General features: G+C 33.3%; 1 protein-coding gene across 1 annotated transcript in view; it reads right to left on the bottom strand.

The window, feature by feature from the left end:
• Nucleotides 1-1,493: 1,493 nt before the first annotated feature.
• Nucleotides 1,494-17,646, bottom strand: part of LOC127714006 (IgGFc-binding protein-like) — a 53,062-nt gene continuing 36,909 nt past the window's right edge. Inside the window, exons 3-5 of the mRNA XM_052219954.1 lie at nt 13,774-13,861; nt 2,377-2,436; nt 1,494-1,594 (exon numbers count right to left, since the gene is read on the bottom strand). Of these exons, the coding sequence (XP_052075914.1) occupies nt 1,494-1,594; nt 2,377-2,436; nt 13,774-13,861 (249 nt within the window). The remainder of the gene's footprint in view (nt 1,595-2,376; nt 2,437-13,773; nt 13,862-17,646) is intronic.

The raw sequence follows: 17,646 nt of genomic DNA, 5'->3' as shown, positions 1-17,646 counted from the left end.
GATAAATTCAAAATTAAAGAAGGAGTGCCGTAGATATTTGCAATACAACTTGTAGAACAAAACAGGGTCAGAATCCTTTATAGCTTACTATACAGTATAGATTTAATTCATTGTTGAAGGTCGTACGGTGACCATAGTTGCGTACATCTACATTATTTGGTATCTTGTGGATCATTGTCAAGCATATCTCATCTTTTTATCTTATTTTGGGTTACAATCCTTTGCATGTACCATACATATGTAGTATCACGTGTTTATCATAAAAAAATGGAAAGGATACGTTTAATAGCTATTCTAGGTACTTTATTATCTTCCATTGTTTATTACTATACAAATGTATTTTTAAATTATTATTCAGAAGATGATCTTGTTTATTTACGTACAATATGTTTCTTTGGACTTTGTTCAATTGACCTTGTATTTCTACTTGTCAAGTGCATAACTAAAATAAAAATAAACCCAGTGCAATCTAGAATGATCATACTAATTACTAGTATAGTTTGTAGTAATATCATGGATCCTACTAGAAGTTAGTGCAATCCTCCTAGTACAAACCTGGGTCCTGATCCTGATCCTAAGGTCAATATAGTTCGACACACCTCGTCTCTTTGTGCTAGCTTGTTTCAGCTTGGTACTGTAGTTTCTCTGAGTAATGTCACATTGTATACTTAGGTTAAATTGTTTAGGCGCAGGATCGGAATTCTTCAGGGCTAAGTGTATCTTGGAATCGCCCTGAATTCTTTAAATTTTCTATTATATTCGCTGTTCTCTCGTATGTCTCTTTCTTTGCTGGTGCTAGTAGGGTCTGGAGATCTATTGGGATGTTATGTATCTCCAGCTGTTTTTTTCATTTCTTCTAGTTCCTGGTGGTATCTCGTACAGTTAAGTAGAAAGTGTTCTGTGCTTTCTTCTTCACCACATTCGCAGTATGGCGTGAGGAATTGGCCTATCTGATGGCGGTATTTATTTAGTCTATTGTAGCCTGTTCTTAATTCCGACATGATTCTCCCTATAACTGGGTTCGAATAATCAAGTGGATGGGTCTTACCTACAATAGGAACTAATGCATGTAGTTTTCTCTCAGTTTCACTTCTAGTCCATCTATTTTGCCATTAAGTTTTGTTGACATCTTGACTGCACTTTTCACATCTGACATTGTTATGACGTTGTACTGGTCATTTAGACTTGAGGCCTCCTGTGCTGCATCTTTTGCTAACTGGTCCGCTATCTCGTTCCCGGCTATATTATCATGGCCTGGGATCCAAGATAGGGTAGTTTGTATGCCGCCTCTCAGGAGGGTCTCAATGCTTTCTTTAATGTCTGTGATAGTGTCGATGTAGTTAGTTGACTTCCAGTTGAGAGTCAAGATGCCAACAGCTGTCTGGCTATCTGATAGAATCTTTACTTCAGTGAACTGTTCTCTAAGTGTGTAAATGCAGTGTTCCAAGACCATTAGGATAGCTACTAGTTTCGCTAAGAGTATGGAGCCTCTACTAGCTACTGGTCTTTTTAAGCTTGTTTCTTGGTGCATGGTTCTCAGTATATATTACTGCTCCTGCTCCACATGGTCCTGGATTTCCCTGACAGGAGCCATCTGTAAATGCGATAACTGTTGAATCAGAGCTTTCTCCTATCAGTTCTTGTACAATTTGTTTGCTTTGGGCAGTTTGTGGTGTCCAGAATCCTCTTAGCACACATCTGGCTATTGGAATATATCGTTATTCTGATTTGTACTGGATTTTAATTAGTATAAATCTGAATCATAATATGTACTAGTATATATTGGAATTCCAATTTGCACTGTAACATCAACATACAAAGTATACAAAATATCAAAGATAGTAAAATAAGTACAGTTACTTACAGAGAACTCAAGAATGTAACCTTCAGTAAGCGAAAAAAAAATATCAGTATTTTCTCGATTACAAACAGACTGACAATTCGTCTGATTTGATATTTCTTTCATATAAACAAAAGATAGTAATGGGATAAGCAAGACTAGAAGGAAAGGTTAGTCGCTGAAAAGGCATTTACTATGACAATAAGTGATAGGGGCTTTGTAACATCTTTAAAAATAAATAGGTAACCAGGAACCTTGTCAAAACATATGATGGTAGAGTATGTATTTCTTAATTTTCGAAATATATGAAAATGGTCGGGTGTTGAATATCTCAGAGAGCTGGACCCTACCTATCACAAGGATTGAATAGCCGCATTCCCTTGAGACCATGAAAGGCATGATATGAATTTAAGTTGATGTTTTCTGGCATTGCTGAAAATATTGGATGTGAGATATGGTCCGTAATATTTTCAAAAATATAATTTTATTTTTTTTTATTAGATGAAGCCCTGTAAGTCCCGAGTTTTTATACATACTTTTCAGTAATTCTCCGCAACATGTGCAGTCTTCATCAATCCGCCCATCACCATCGTTATCTGAAAGTAAAGTTATAGTTGCATAATTAGTCACGTTCTTACTCGTACTCGACATTTTCTGACAATCAAGTGAAAGTTATATAAATACGAGACCATACGGAGGGTATTTTCACTTTGCACTATTCAAAAGTCATGATGAAAAGGGAAAAGTAAATGTTTTCACTTTTCAATATTCAAGTTTATGATACTTGAATATAATATTAAGTATTTTACTACAATATTCAAGTTTATGATACTTAAATATATTGAGTATTTTACTTCAATATTCAAGTTTATGATACTTGAATATATTGAGTATTTTACTTCAATTTTTAAGTATTGTCTATTTTACTGCCTTTTTTTCTTGTATATGTTCCGGACCATATGAGTATTTGAACCATACGCGTATGGTCATGGCCATATGCGTATACTCATATGGTTATTAACGGGCTGGACCATACGTGTATTTAAACCATATAGGTATTTTTCGAATAAATATTAACTTCCTTCGCAGGAAAACACGGCACATTCTCCAAACTCAAAAAGGCACATGTTACTAATTGTATTCTTTTATCCTTTACATATTGTCTGAATATTGGTGTATCTGTTATATTGCCTTCGCTAGAGTCAATTGAAAGCGCTTTTATCCTGTCGACTTTTCCGACCGTTAGTGAAACCACATCAGTTTGTGGCATGGACCCTTTTTCTTAGTGTTTAAATTAATATTTCTACTTATTTTCATTTAATCGATGTGTTCTTGTTCCTATTTGTACAATCTTACTGATATTGTAAGTGGTATGAATGGAGGCAAGAACACATACAATTATTACTCAATCAATTTGAAATATTGAAGAAATTCTAATTTAATAAAACATATTTAAACACAAAAATAAATTTTGAAAAAGAAAAGAAAGAGGGTTCAATAACCAAAGTTCCTGAGAGTTAAGCAATTGACTTTTTGTTTAACAGTCTCGAAGTTATTTTCCAAAGTCGAAATATTGTGTTTCGTAAGGACAAATTGATATTGACCAAGTAACATTGATTTTACTATAGTTCTTACTTGTGAGTAACATTCATTTTATGCAATTAATCATGAAACAATGATTACCATATTATGATTGAACAAGTCAAAATTTCATTTTCAGAAACTTTATTTATGGGACACCTTTTCAACGTGCATCATGTTAATTATCGACCATATGAGTATATACGCATATGATCATGACCATACGCGTATGATCCACATACTCATATGGTCCGGAACAATATATAATAAACATATAAAGGCCGATAATATATTTAACGTTTTCTTGTGGAAACTGAACCATTTACACGTTATCAATTATAAGTTGTCATATCTTTTCTTTTTTAAACAAATATATTTGGAAGTAAAATATACAAAACATACAGAAAAGACTGTATGCAAACTGAGGAAGCAGTTCGAAAGAAGGTATATATCAACTATGTAAACCGAAAATTCCTAAAACATTCTTCGGATAGAATACAATTGCCATTTGGTGTTTCAGCTCTAAAATATAACTTTGCAAGAAAATAGAAGACTCTGTGTTACAGAGTGTGTATATATATATGGTGTGTACAAGTTGTAATTTCGTACAAATTATAATGTGTAAAGGGTTTTTGTACAAGTTATCAGTATTTTGACACACACTTTCTTTCACAAAGTGATACAAGTTTATCTTCAATAATTATCCAGTTCGATGTTTTACTCACAAATTTATATACTTCAACCTAACATTAAGCACTGTCCTCTATGTCATAAAACCACAAATAAGGACACCCAATTGGTTTAGATTATATTTTTACATAAGATGACCGTGAGGTCATTCCGATGTATTGCTATCGCCTAAATTTTGCACACGTAACTTTCGTTTTGGGATTGTAACCGATCTATAAACATGATAAATACGCGGATATTAAACTAGTGCAAACGAACATTCCTTATCGTTTGTTATAAATACATCTACAATATAATAGTTATTACGGTGAGGTTGAATTTCCTGTCATTTATTCATCATCCACGCACGAACTTGTCTCAGAAAAAATATATCTCTGTACATTAACCTCAGTTTCAGGTAAAGAGATGTGATTTTGACCAGCCACAAGAACTTGCGGTCATCCGATGTTCAGTACTTCAGTACTTTGATTATTTTTTGACTAATACCAAATTCTATGTCCACAAAATATATTTTAGCGTTTTTATATAAACTTTGTGTCAGTACTATGTGCAAGACTGTAGCATGTAGTTGTAGAAATAAAACAGTGATAAGCTTAACCAAAGACACTGTGTTTATTTTATCTAATTATGTAATAAGATTCACAAAATACTGATAACTTGTACAAAAATACTGTACAAATTATAATTTGTACAACATTACAATTTGTACACAACATATATACAGCTTATAACTTAAATTGGTTTAGTTCACGCTTAGTTAAACACACAATGTTTTTTGTCCTACATGTAAAATATAGTGTGTAAAATATAACTCTATCAAATTAATGAAAAAAATATGAAGAACCCTAATGTAAATTTACTTCATGTGATATTTAAAGTCTGTATACAAATAATGAGTTGTTGTATGGGCCTATAAAAAAATTAAAAAGGCCCAAAAAAGTACGAATTTGAAGAGCATTGAAGACCAAAAATTTCGAAAGGTTTTGCCAAATACAGCATAGGTAATCTATTCCTATAGGGTAGAAAATACAGCATAGGTAATCTATTCCTATAGGGTAGAAAAATACAGCATAGGTAATCTATTCTTATAGGGTAGAAAATACAGCATAGGTAATCTATTCCAATAGAGTAGAAAATACAGCATAAGTAATCTATTCCTATAGGGTAGAAAATACAGCATAGGTAATCTATTCCTATAGGGTAGAACAATACAGCATAGGTAACCTATTCCTATAGGGTAGAACAATACAGCATAGGTAATCTATTCCTATAGGGTAGAACAATACAGCATAGGTAATCTATTCCTATAGGATAGAACAATACAGCATAGGTAATCTATTCCTAAAGGGTAGAAAATTCTTAATATTTCAAAGTGTTGTAAACAGGGAATTTATAATTGTGACCATATCAATGATAATAACACAGTTATTTTTCTGTCTTTTGTATCTCTTTGTTTTTTTCAACAATAATACACTAAATAAACTTTATTAAACACAAATTACACCCATAAGAGGGTCAAAGGCATTTACAATTTACAAATTTAACAATTACAATAACATGTAACAGCAATATAATCATGACATTTACATAAAAATAAAATATTGAACACACAACACAACAAATGACATCAAGTGGCCCATGTCCTCAGTTCCATAGACTGTTTAATAAAGGAGCCTAAATATTTCACTTGGTGGCTAGTAGTTGGATTTAGAATATTTTTCATTTCATTATCAGAAAAATCTTCGTATTGGTTTTTTAAATCGTTAAAAAAGATATGTTTTAAATCATTATTTATTTTACATAATAAAAAAAAAAAAAAAATATGGGATTCATCACCTAGAACTTTGCACTTATTACGAAGTCTTTGAGGACGTGGAATATTTTTATATCTACTTGTTTCAACAGCAAGGGATTGATCACTAATTCTAAATTTGCATATAAGTTTTCTTGTATCAAGATTGGGGTATGTAAAATAAAGGTCTTGTTTATATTCAGCCGGTTTGTATGTGTTTAAACAAAAGGAGTTTTTTAAGATTTAAGATTCTTTAAGGCTCTGTTTTTGTTTTATCTTTATCTTTGGGTTTGATAATATTATTGTCGGACCTAATATGATTTACATATGAGTACCATGAGTATATACCTTGATCATGAATTGACCTTGAAAGAGAATAACACTCTTTAAGTCAATCAGATGAGTTTTCACTCACAAGTCGGTCTTCATACAAAAGTGATTGTGTGGCAATAAAACAATAAGGGGGTGGGGGGTGGGGTGGGGGTCTAACTCTTCCTAATTCAGATCTAGAGGCCATGTTACTGGCACATTTCTTTACTCCAAGTGTATATTTACAAAACTTATTGTGATTTTTTTCAGAGGGACTCTTTTCTAATGAGTTTATCCAAAGAAGAATTATTTTTTTCTGGCTCTAGCAATTTCATTACCAGAAAGAAGATTACCAACACAACTATATATCGTTATCAGAGACATATGTCTCTGTCGTTATTAACTGATGCTGTACTAATTATGATTTGGAACTTTAAATGTACTTTTAATAAAACTGTCGTAGATCATGTTATCTGTATATTTGGCTGTTCATATTCAACATAACACGAATGTGATGTAATTTTCTTATTTTCTCATATACAAGCGAAAGATGTGAAGACCGAGCATCTACATTGCATTATGAGCATTATTGAAAACAAAATAATATCAGACTTTAATTATCATTAGTGTATTTTTCACCTGCTTGTTTATTAACCTGTTAGAAGTGGGTTCTTTTTATGAACGATTGTCAATAAGAATTTTGCATTTCTCCCCAGGACTATACAGAAAGGATTATTCACGCAGATTATCTAAGAAATAGTGAATGAGTTTGCAAAACAGAGTCGTCATAGTCCTTCATGAAACCTTTCTATGGGTAAATTTGTCTTTATTAATTTCCTTCTACCGTGTTAGAATTAATTGAAATTTGGTTCAAATTTCCTAAAAAACAAAAAAAGTTTCATTCTGATATTACAATCTCCCTACAGGTGCACGTAAGTTTGGATTATTCCCCTTAGGTAAACAAAAAATCGTCTGCCAGGCAACATGGCATATCACGGTAAGGAACTCACCAAGGAGCAAAAAGAAATCATCGTAACAAAATTGAAACGCGCGCGGAATTAATATTAGCACAATCCAGAAGTATCTAAAACGGATCCGAGAGGCTTGGAAAAAATAATAAAGTGTATGTTTGGCGAAAGTCAGATGAGAGATAACGTCCTGAATCAGTGAATGTCTTGGTCTTCGTCGTGACTGGGAGACTACTTGCCACGCATCAATGATGTTTTGGGGATGAATTTCTTACTATGGAAGTTGAACTCGTATACCCGTGGAAGGAAATATGAACAGTGATAACAACATTTCTGAGCTCGACGATTTTATATGGCATGTGCCGTATCGCCCGACACTTCCCAAATCACAGATAGACCTTCCAAGAGAAGAGGACAATGCACCTCCTCACGTAGCTTTGCGTTCAAATCAGTGGAAGCAGGCTAACAACATAAACACTCTATCTTGGCCTTCACAGAGCCCGGACATTATATCATTGAAAATGTGTGGAAAATACTCAAAGCTCAAGTTGAAATTCCTGAGAGAAAATGAAATTTGGAATGCCTCTGATTTATAGCGAGTTTTTCTTGACATTTGGAGCAACCTCCCTTAGCAAGCCTTGCCAAAAAGAAATTGAAGTGTTTTACGTTCATATCACAAAGTATAAAATCCATCCGGTAAGTACATTTTTATTTCTTGAGCACTTGATAAAATATGGGTAGTAGTTGCAAATCTTTTTTATTGATATTTTTACGTCAGCCATTTTGTGAACTCATTCATAGCAAAGTACAAATGAATAGATAAATAAAATTTTACGCCGTTTTAATACTTTGTCAGATTTAACCCATCAAAATCCCCGACCGAAATCCGTGAAAAGATCCGAATCCCCGAGCAATCTAATTAAAATTAGTTCTCCGCACTTCTCCGCACTTGCTGCTCATTTTCGTTCGGTCGTTTATATGCCGCGCGTGATAGTAGGTAGGTAAAATCTAGAGACAAGATCTGATTCCCACGGAGCAAAATTCCACCGTGGTAATCGGATCTAGATTTTACTTTCCCATCGTGACAAACTTATTATTATTCATCAAATTGCTGATGTTTCCTTTATCAGAAAATATGTGGGTCTACAAAGAATTTTTCTATTTTTAGCTTCCAAAAATTCCACAAAAACTGCCAACGTGATGGAAAACACTATACAAAAATGTGGAAATAAAAATTATAGCGGAGTATGAATGATAACTAATATTCCTTGATATATGGAATATTTGTATGGTCCCCAAGCATATAGTTCTCGCTTTGAATGTCTGTCCATCCGCACATTCGTCCGTATTTGTGTCCGAAACAAATGGTTTATAGATGATAACTTGAGTATCAATATCTTGAATGTAATGAAACTTATATCGATGGAAGACATAGGGAAGGGAAAAAGGGTCTCTTCATCTTACAAGTCAATATTCCAAAGAATCAAGGTCACTGCTTCTAGAAATAGTTTTTTTTTTTTAAATTAAATTCCCAATGGTAACTTGAGTATCCACTGCTTGATAAGAATTAAACTTATACAGATGGAAAATTTTGTGACGGTGAAGAGGTCTATTGACTTTTGAGTCAAACGATCTATCAAAGATGATCATTTTGACCGTTTTTTAAAGTGGTAATAATCGGAAAAAAGTCGTTTCCTTTGTCGACTTAAAAAGAAATTTGTCACAGTATAGATGAGATGGGAATGAATCGCATCGATTGTCTGGTCAAAAGGTCAAAGGACAAGGTAACATACTAAAAGTAGACTACAAAATTGGAAAAAAAAATAACTGCAATTTATTTCTTGATGATGTTTTAGGATACATTTGTTTGATTTTAATAAAACTTATACAAGTTTAGTTGGAAGTGGAAAAAGGGAGAAATATCAATTTAAGTTTAGTTGATCAAAAGACAATGTTACAGTTACTAAGGATAGATGTACATAGTATTAAATTCTTCTAAATCTTGGTTTGTACTATAGATGAAATCCTTTTAACTCTTGGTCTGTAGATAAAATCTCTTAAATATGTCTTAATTTTTATGAATATGGGCATAGGTATCTAGACCTGCAGATTAGAAGGGGTCATAGGAATCACAGGATTAAAAACAAGGACCAAAAGGTGTGTCTGTATATATATCCATGTTCTGGAGGAAGCATTTATGGTATGACAGCTATATATATACAGATTAAATAAGAATCTTGAATTATAATAATTTCTGGATGAAATATCTTACAATACTGGTTTTTTTTTAATTTTAAGAAATAGATCTAGACTTGCAAATTAGCCAGGGTCTAGGGAACCCTCGCCTAACTGTTTAAGGAAAGATGATTTCTCTTAAAATGTACTACATCTTTTTAAATTTTAGCAATATCATTAGCCATGTGTCCAATTTCTGGCGGGTAAGCCAGGGTCAGGGGAAGTCCTGCCCAATTCGTTATAAGTTTATGACCCACCCCCCCTTAAAAGATTGTTTCTGAGTATTGGTAATACGACTTATTTCTAGATTCACGACTGTTTATACTCCCTTGGAAGTTGATCATAGTCATGTTGTTTTGGATGACATCTTTAGCATCCGAATTGAAATATGTAACAGAGTTTATACAGGTGCAAAATTAGCAATATTAGAACACGTTGTATGTGTCCCTCCAAGAATATTTGTATTTTGAACTATTGAAATACATATATACAATATATATCTACTTTGTCTGAAAATATAAAATTTATTTGTACGAGCTTTAGAAACAGGACGAAAAGCGAGGGAGGCTCGCCTAGCTTATCTCCTGTTTCGTAGAGAGTGCAGTTTTATCCTGCAATTTACACCCGGCACTTTCGGGTGTATTTGTTTAAATCCAAATGGTTGTCTGATTTTTCAAAGAAATCGACATAGTTTAAACGCGGACCGCGAAGAGGACCCCAAAATTAACTGTCACATAAAAAGTATTAATCACATTACCTGTTGCTCAATATGGAAGCGGAGTAACAGGAGACTTTATTTTTACAAAAAAAAAATACAAATAAAGCAAACAATTATGTGTGTACCTGATATTTGACAATAGTTTGCTGATCGCAGGATAAAAGACAGTATTGCGTTTATTTTTATTTTCTCGCTATAAATGTGCTTTTCCCGGAGCATCAGATGACTTGCCAGCTTTTCACTTGTTTAGAACTTATGATATAAATGGAGCACCTATTACTATTAATTGTAAACGTGTAAATGGAATATGAAAATATGAATATGAAAATATGAATATGAAAATATGAATATGAAAATATGAAATTGTTCAGTGTCTTGTGTTGAATCAGTATTTTAGAATCAATGCTAGTGCCTTTTTTCTGTTTGAAACAGAGTTTTTTTCAGGAAAGTATTTACAACGGAATTTATTTAGTTACTATTTTATGCTTAAATGATTGGCCACGGTTTCTCTTGTTCACAGTTGTGCAAAGACAGAGTGTTATAATGTTTACATTCTCTTAACTGGTCAATGAGAAAGCCAAGTTCTACCATCGAGACTACATCCTGTACGCATGTGAGATCACTGACTTTCATCTGTTTTAATTTTATGTACCTTATTCTTGTTATCTATATGATCATGTAACTTTTCACTCATTTTGACGTTCATGATCTTTGATACTTTCCAACAAGTTTATTGTTGGTCGCGACATTGCAAATCGTGGTTGACGTAGGTTGGTTCCCTCCGTAAAATATTCAGTATGCCTTCGGAATATACAAATATTGTCAAGATTTTCAATAACGGCCGGGTACCAGTCTATGGTTGACGGGACGTAGTTCTTAAAAAAACGTCGAAATATTTCCCTGAATCTAGTTGCAAAGGATAGACTCCCCATGCACGTAACGTCTGTATTATAGGGGCTTTGAAGCATGGCATTCGTTGTAGTATGGGGGATATATCAAAACCTTCTGCAAACGGTAAGGGGAGGGATATTAGATTTAGAAAGATATAAAAATAGGTGCCGTATTAGATACTTTTGTCTGCTTTGCTAATTTTATTTCTAATTTGCCTGGTAATACAATCTGTAAATTTTTAATATTCTGAGTCACTCTTTTGTCTAAAAAATAGCAATAAACTAAGTCCTTGCTGACTAAATTGGAGTTTATGTTTACCCCACTTTTGTGCCAAGTGTTCTTGTAACAGCCACTATGTTCCGTCAGTTACTTTGTTCCGGCGGAACTTTTCAACTAGTTATTTCGTTCCGATGGAACTTTCCAACTAGTTGTTTTATTCCGAGTGCAGTCGAAAAGTTCCGGAAAAAAGTAGCTAGTTGAAAAGTCCCGGAACAATGTAGCTAGTTGAATAGTTCTGGCGGAACAGAACAACTAGTTACATCGTTCCAAATATACCATATTTCGTCCTTTTTGTAGAAAGAGGGGGAAGAATGAGTATCAGTATATATAAGAGCAAATCATTAATTTACAAGAATACCCAACGCACTGAAACGGGTTTCTTTGGGGACAAATATGCAAAATTTAAGTTGTATTTCATAGCTCACATAAAACGGAATAAGTTGCATTATCATGCAATTTTAGTATTCATAGTACCCTCAAGAGAGGGAAGAATATCCCCCTCCTCATGTGGTTCTTTGCATCAATTCTCCAAATGGAACTTTGTGGCTGGTTGATAAGTTCCGTTGGAACTTTTGGGCTAGTTTGTTAGTTCCGGTTTTGACTTATTTGCCAAAGAGGAACTTTGTGGCTAGTTGATAAGTTCAATTTGACTTTTGTAATCAGTATCTTGGTTTCCATTTGAAAGGTTCAAATATAATATGTTGGCAGTTGCGCTTTTGCGTTGCATCAATTCTCCAAATGGAACTTTCTGTCTGGATGATAAGTTCCGTTGGAACTTTTGGGCTAGTTTGTTAGTTCCGGTTTTGACTAATTTGGCAAAAAGGAACTTTCTAACTAGTTGATATGTTCCGTTGGAACTTTTCAACTAGTCACTTTGTTCCGGTGGAACTTTTAAACCAGAGGAAGAACAAAGTAACTAGTTAATAAGTTCCTCCGGAACTTTTCGGCTAGTTAGTTCTTTCCGCCCGGAACTTTCCAACGTCGGAACAAAAGAGCATTTACATTCTTTTATCATAAACTTTTTCATAACCTGTCATCATAAGATTTTGCCTTCGATAAGTCGAAGATAATATTAGTTATCTAGTTGTGATCAAGGGTGTACCGAATTTTACACCAGTGTAGAATGATTCCGTACACTTCTGATTATACCAAAATAACGAATTTATTTCTTATGAAGCGTCCCTTCACTCAATTTTACACCGGGGTATAAAATTGAAAAATTCTTACGAGGAACTCCCACTTCACATTTGTCAACACCGATGTTGATGGGCTCTGTCAAATATTATTTTTTTATTTTTTTTTATTTTAGGAAACTATGATGAAAAAAAAATTATAATTTTGGCCAAAATTTTTAATTTGTTTGTAATTTTTGCATTTCAATTATTTTTTACCCCCGGGTGAACTGGGGTATTATTTACACCCGGGTTATTAACCAATCAGATAGCAAGATTCTTGCTTCATAAGAAATAAAATATCTTATTTCATTTTAAACAAAATCAGTTATTATATTTTACGTTGTGCCAGATTTACGCAGGTCATATTGATTTATAGAAATACTTGATATGAATCAAAAAGATAAATTAAGAAAACAGTCAATTCCAAAAGTTCAGTCAATGTTTTCGGCATTGCAAATGTATCGAGAGGTACTGTCTTTACTAAGAGATACTGCTGTTTATTTAAGTTCCTCAACAGAAGAAATGAAATTATGTTTTGTTTTGTTTTATATTTTTTTTTTATATAAATGCAGTTTATGCAAATTGTATAGGTTTATAGAGAAATGAATTAAGCAAATATTACCGGAAGAAAAGTGACATTGGGAACTTTTACCATAATTCGAAAAGTGCTTTATATGAACTCTCGTTTTAGATTGAATATTTATATGAACTCTCGTTTAAGATTGGATATTTCTATGAACTCTCGTTTTAGTTTTAAATTGAATATTTCTTGTTTTAAAATGTTTCTTGATTCTTAAATATAATGTTTCTTTATTTCAAATACCCAAAGAGATTATAGATTTACTATTTTACAACTTAATCCGATGGCAGTTAAAAGTGCGAAAGATAATACATGTATCTTACACTCGAACTACAAAAGAAGCAATTATCGCTATTTTCTTAAGTTTAGCCGGAGGACAATAATCCGTTTATGATTACATAAGATTAGACAATCATGATAGATATATTTTATGAGAACCTTTTATAATGTTTTTAAGATCCTTAACTTGGGATCAATGAATTGTTGTATGTTTTATAAACTGTTGCTTGGGCAGTCTTCCCCTAGCTCTCAAGCTGTACACCTGTGAATAAATTTGTATATATTGTATACGGTCTTGCGTTTAAAGCAGCCACAGAGTCGATTATAGACCTACAGACTTTAATGTAACCCGTACCGAAATTCACGGGGTTATACAAACAATAATGAATATTGCTATCATATTAAACCATAGCTTGACCATCAAAATAATATGAACCTTTTCTATCACATTCTTCTTCATCGATTTCACCATCGCAGTCATTATCTATTTCATCTCCATACTGCATCTTTTGTGTTTGACAACCCTGCAATACAGGTTATATTTATTTATTTTATTTTTTTAAAGAAATGCACATTTATACCCCGAGACTTGAAACCACATTATATAAATGGCAATAACTGTCCTTTCTTAGATTTATATATTTCAGTTTTACACGGGAAAAACTACACTACGGGACGATTTTCGGTTCCCTATTGTTAATTTTCCTTTTTTCGAAGATGATGTTCGTTTGGCACCAACTTACGGTGTTTATATATCACAACTCGTTCGCTATGCCCGTGTCTGTTGTGACGTTTTGAATTTCAATGAACGTAACCTATGTATTACTGGTAAATTATTAACTCCGGGATTTCGTTACCGCAAATTACTTAAAACCTTTACTAAATTCTTCCATAGATATAAGATTTGGTTTGGAAGTTTGGTTGTACCTGTAGAAAACTTATTTCAAACGGGATAACACATCCGAATTTTTACGGAGATGTTGTTTACCGAGCCCGGAAATTTAGATACGATCCGGGTAAATTTATCGATCCTTTAAATCAACTTATTCTAAAAGGTTACCAATTCAACACTATAATAAGATCTTTGAATATTGTTTTTATTGGTATTGATATTGATTTTGTTATCAGTAGATTAAAATCAAACTAAATATTATTTTTTATATACATATGCACATTCATGGCTCTACAATCTGTCGATACCTGCCTGTATCTTGGCATTGCACAAGGTCATGTTTTTCTCTGACTGTTAACGACGTCTTTACACTAAATCCATTCGATGTTGGATGTGTACTGATTGATATTTTAATGTTAGATGCATGATTTTTTTTATTAGTTGTTATTGGCTTTGAACTAGCTGTCCGTAACTGCGAATACTCTCGTACCTGTATTTAGTGTTTTTTGTTGTTGTGGGGCTGCCACGTCCACTCTGTGTTTTTGTTAGATGTATTTCTACTTTGTATCTATCTGATGAGACAAGCCCTTTTCAACTGATTTTTGTCGAGCTTGCGAAATTTATTTTGCAAAAGCGAAACATAGCGATCCTAGATTCCATCGTCGGCGTCGGCGGCGTCAACATTTAGGTTCTGTCTGTTGTTAAAGTTTTTTTGGACAGCAATAACTTTGTCAAACACACATGGAATTTTATGAAATTGGGAAGCATGTTTATGACCAAAATACAGTATCCAGGGCAAAATTTTGAAATATTTATTTTCATTTTTCCGTATTTTACTAATAAATGGAGTTAGTTTTTTTTACAGTTAACTTCAGATTTTGTCTGAGGTTAAAGTTTTTCAGTCATCAATATCTTTGTCAAACCTTCATGGAATTTTATAAAATTTGGACAGAAGCTTGTTTATGACCAAAAGACAGTATACAGGGCAAAATTTTGGAAATATTTATTTTGCGTTTTTCCGTATTTTACTGATAAATGGACTTAGTTTTTTTTTTTTTTTTTTTTTACAGTTAACAAGTAGATATAGTCTGGGGTTAAAGTGTGACACACGTCAACTACTTTGTCAAACCTTCCTAGAGTTTTATGAAACTTTGGCAGTAGCTTTTTAATGATTAAGAGATAATGTCTGGAGCAAACCTTTGAAAATATATTTTTTTCGTTTTAACTATTTTTCTGATAGATGGACTTCATTTTTTACAGTTAACATTTAAAGACAGTCTGGGCTAAAAAAAAAAATTTTTACATGATAAATTTGTAAACCTTCGTGGATTGTTATGAAACTTGTACAGAAGCTCATCCTCAAGACAAAAAAATAGCATCTAAAGAAAAAGTTTGATTTTTTTGAAATTCTGTATTTAACTAATAAATGGACTCACTTTTTAAGTCAACATTACACTTTAACACTGACAGCAGCAATCGCAGGCGAGACACAGGGTTCCGCGGAACCCCTTATGAATATTTATAGTTTGTTCTTATGTTGTACTGTTACACCACTGTCCCAGGTTAGGGGGAGGGTTTGGCGCCAACAAACTAGTTTTACCCCGCCACATTCTGTATGTGCATGTCCCACGTCAGGAGCCTGTAATTCAGAGGTTGTCGTTTATTGCTGTATATCATATTTGTTTTTCGTTCATTATTTTGTAAATAAATCAGGCCGTTAGTTTCCATTCTCAATTTTATCTTTATTATTATTATATTAACAATAAACTCGCGGAAAAGATGGTATACCGCAAACATGAGGTGCAAAAATTTGTACACCATATCCGGATTTCGACAATTAATGTCTCTTCAGTGATGTTAGGAATCGAAACGGTATTTGGAAGGCCATATTAATTACCTCAATTTAGGATAGACTCTTGAATTTTGAAGAGTCGAAATAGGATGAACGGACCATATAAACCCGAATGCAAATATAATACAAGCCCAAACGAAAAAATATAAATAAGTCTAAATTGAAAACAACGTTCAAACCTATGATTGCGTTGGATAAAAACTGCAATTTTTATACGTGTGCATGCAAAACAAATTTCTTGGTAGAGGTGTCTAAATACAGTACAAACAACATTTTCCAAAAAGACCAAAAAAGTGAAAAAGTATATTTAAACAAAACGCATTTGACTAACAGGTCGAACAACGGATGTTCTGAAACCCTGCTGACTGGCATTGGCGATTGCCAAATAAACGGATCACAAGATGTAACAAAATGGATCTTTATTATTAATTTGATACCAAACAGAAAACAATAAACTTGCGGAAAAAATGGTATACCGCAAACATGAGGTGCAAATATTTGTACACCATATCCGGATTTCGACAATTAATGTCTCTTCAGTGATGTTAGAAATCGAAACGGTATTTGGTAGGCCATATAATTTACGTCAATTTAGGATAGACTCTTGAATTTTGAAGCGTCGAAATAGGATGAACGGATCATATAAACCCGAAGGCAAATATAATACAAGCCCAAACGAAAAAATATAAATAAGTCTACATTGAAAACAACGTTCAAACCTATGAGTATGATTGCGTTGGATAAAAACCGCATTTTTTCATACGTGTGCATGCAAAACAAATTTCTTGGTAGAGGGGTCTAACTACAGCACAAACAACATTTTCCAAAAAGACCAAAAAAGTGAAAAAGTATATTTAAACAAAACGCATTTTACTAACAGGTCGAACAACGGATGTTCTTAAACCCTGCTGACTGCCATTGGCGATATATATATAAAATGACTGAATAATAGCCAACGATAAATCTTACGGGGCGATGGATCATGAAATTATGATACAGTACACTACAAAATATAATATATAACAAGTCTAAAAGGGTACAACATCACCAAAAAATAATTAAATCATGAACAAATTTTAGATATTTCGGATAACTGATATCCTTCATCAGTAAGATGTAAAATGAATCTTATCTTGACATGTGGTAGTCAAACTGAAATAAAAATCTTGAATGCTATACAAATTATCAATAATCAATACGCTGGTAATTTTTTTCAATATTGATGTTTGGTAGGAGGAATAAATTTCTTAAAACTGTAAGAGTCCAAAACGGAAGCCTGAGTAACTGGAAACAAGTGATGGTAGGGAAAATGAGTGAAAATTCTATGTTTTTCATTTATGCCCTCTGGGGAAACTGTCCTAAGCTTTCTTATCCAAAACCTTTCCCGAGCAAGTCTGTCGACCCTTGACCAACCCTCGTTGTGGTCTATGATAGTGATGGTAAGGTTTTTGAGATCGGCTTGGGCGTGCAAAGGTGATCTCAAATGACGACTTATGCGGAGGTCGGGCTTGCAGGTGTAGTCACTTCGATGACCATTCATGCGTTTGTTGAATGGCTGTTCTGTC

Source organism: Mytilus californianus, unplaced genomic scaffold, assembly GCF_021869535.1.
Source record: "Mytilus californianus isolate M0D057914Y unplaced genomic scaffold, xbMytCali1.0.p SCAF_9, whole genome shotgun sequence".
Taxonomy (NCBI): Eukaryota; Metazoa; Mollusca; class Bivalvia; order Mytilida; family Mytilidae; genus Mytilus; species Mytilus californianus.
The sequence above is the reverse complement of the archived record's forward strand: the minus strand, read 5'-3'. Positions and strand labels throughout refer to the sequence as shown.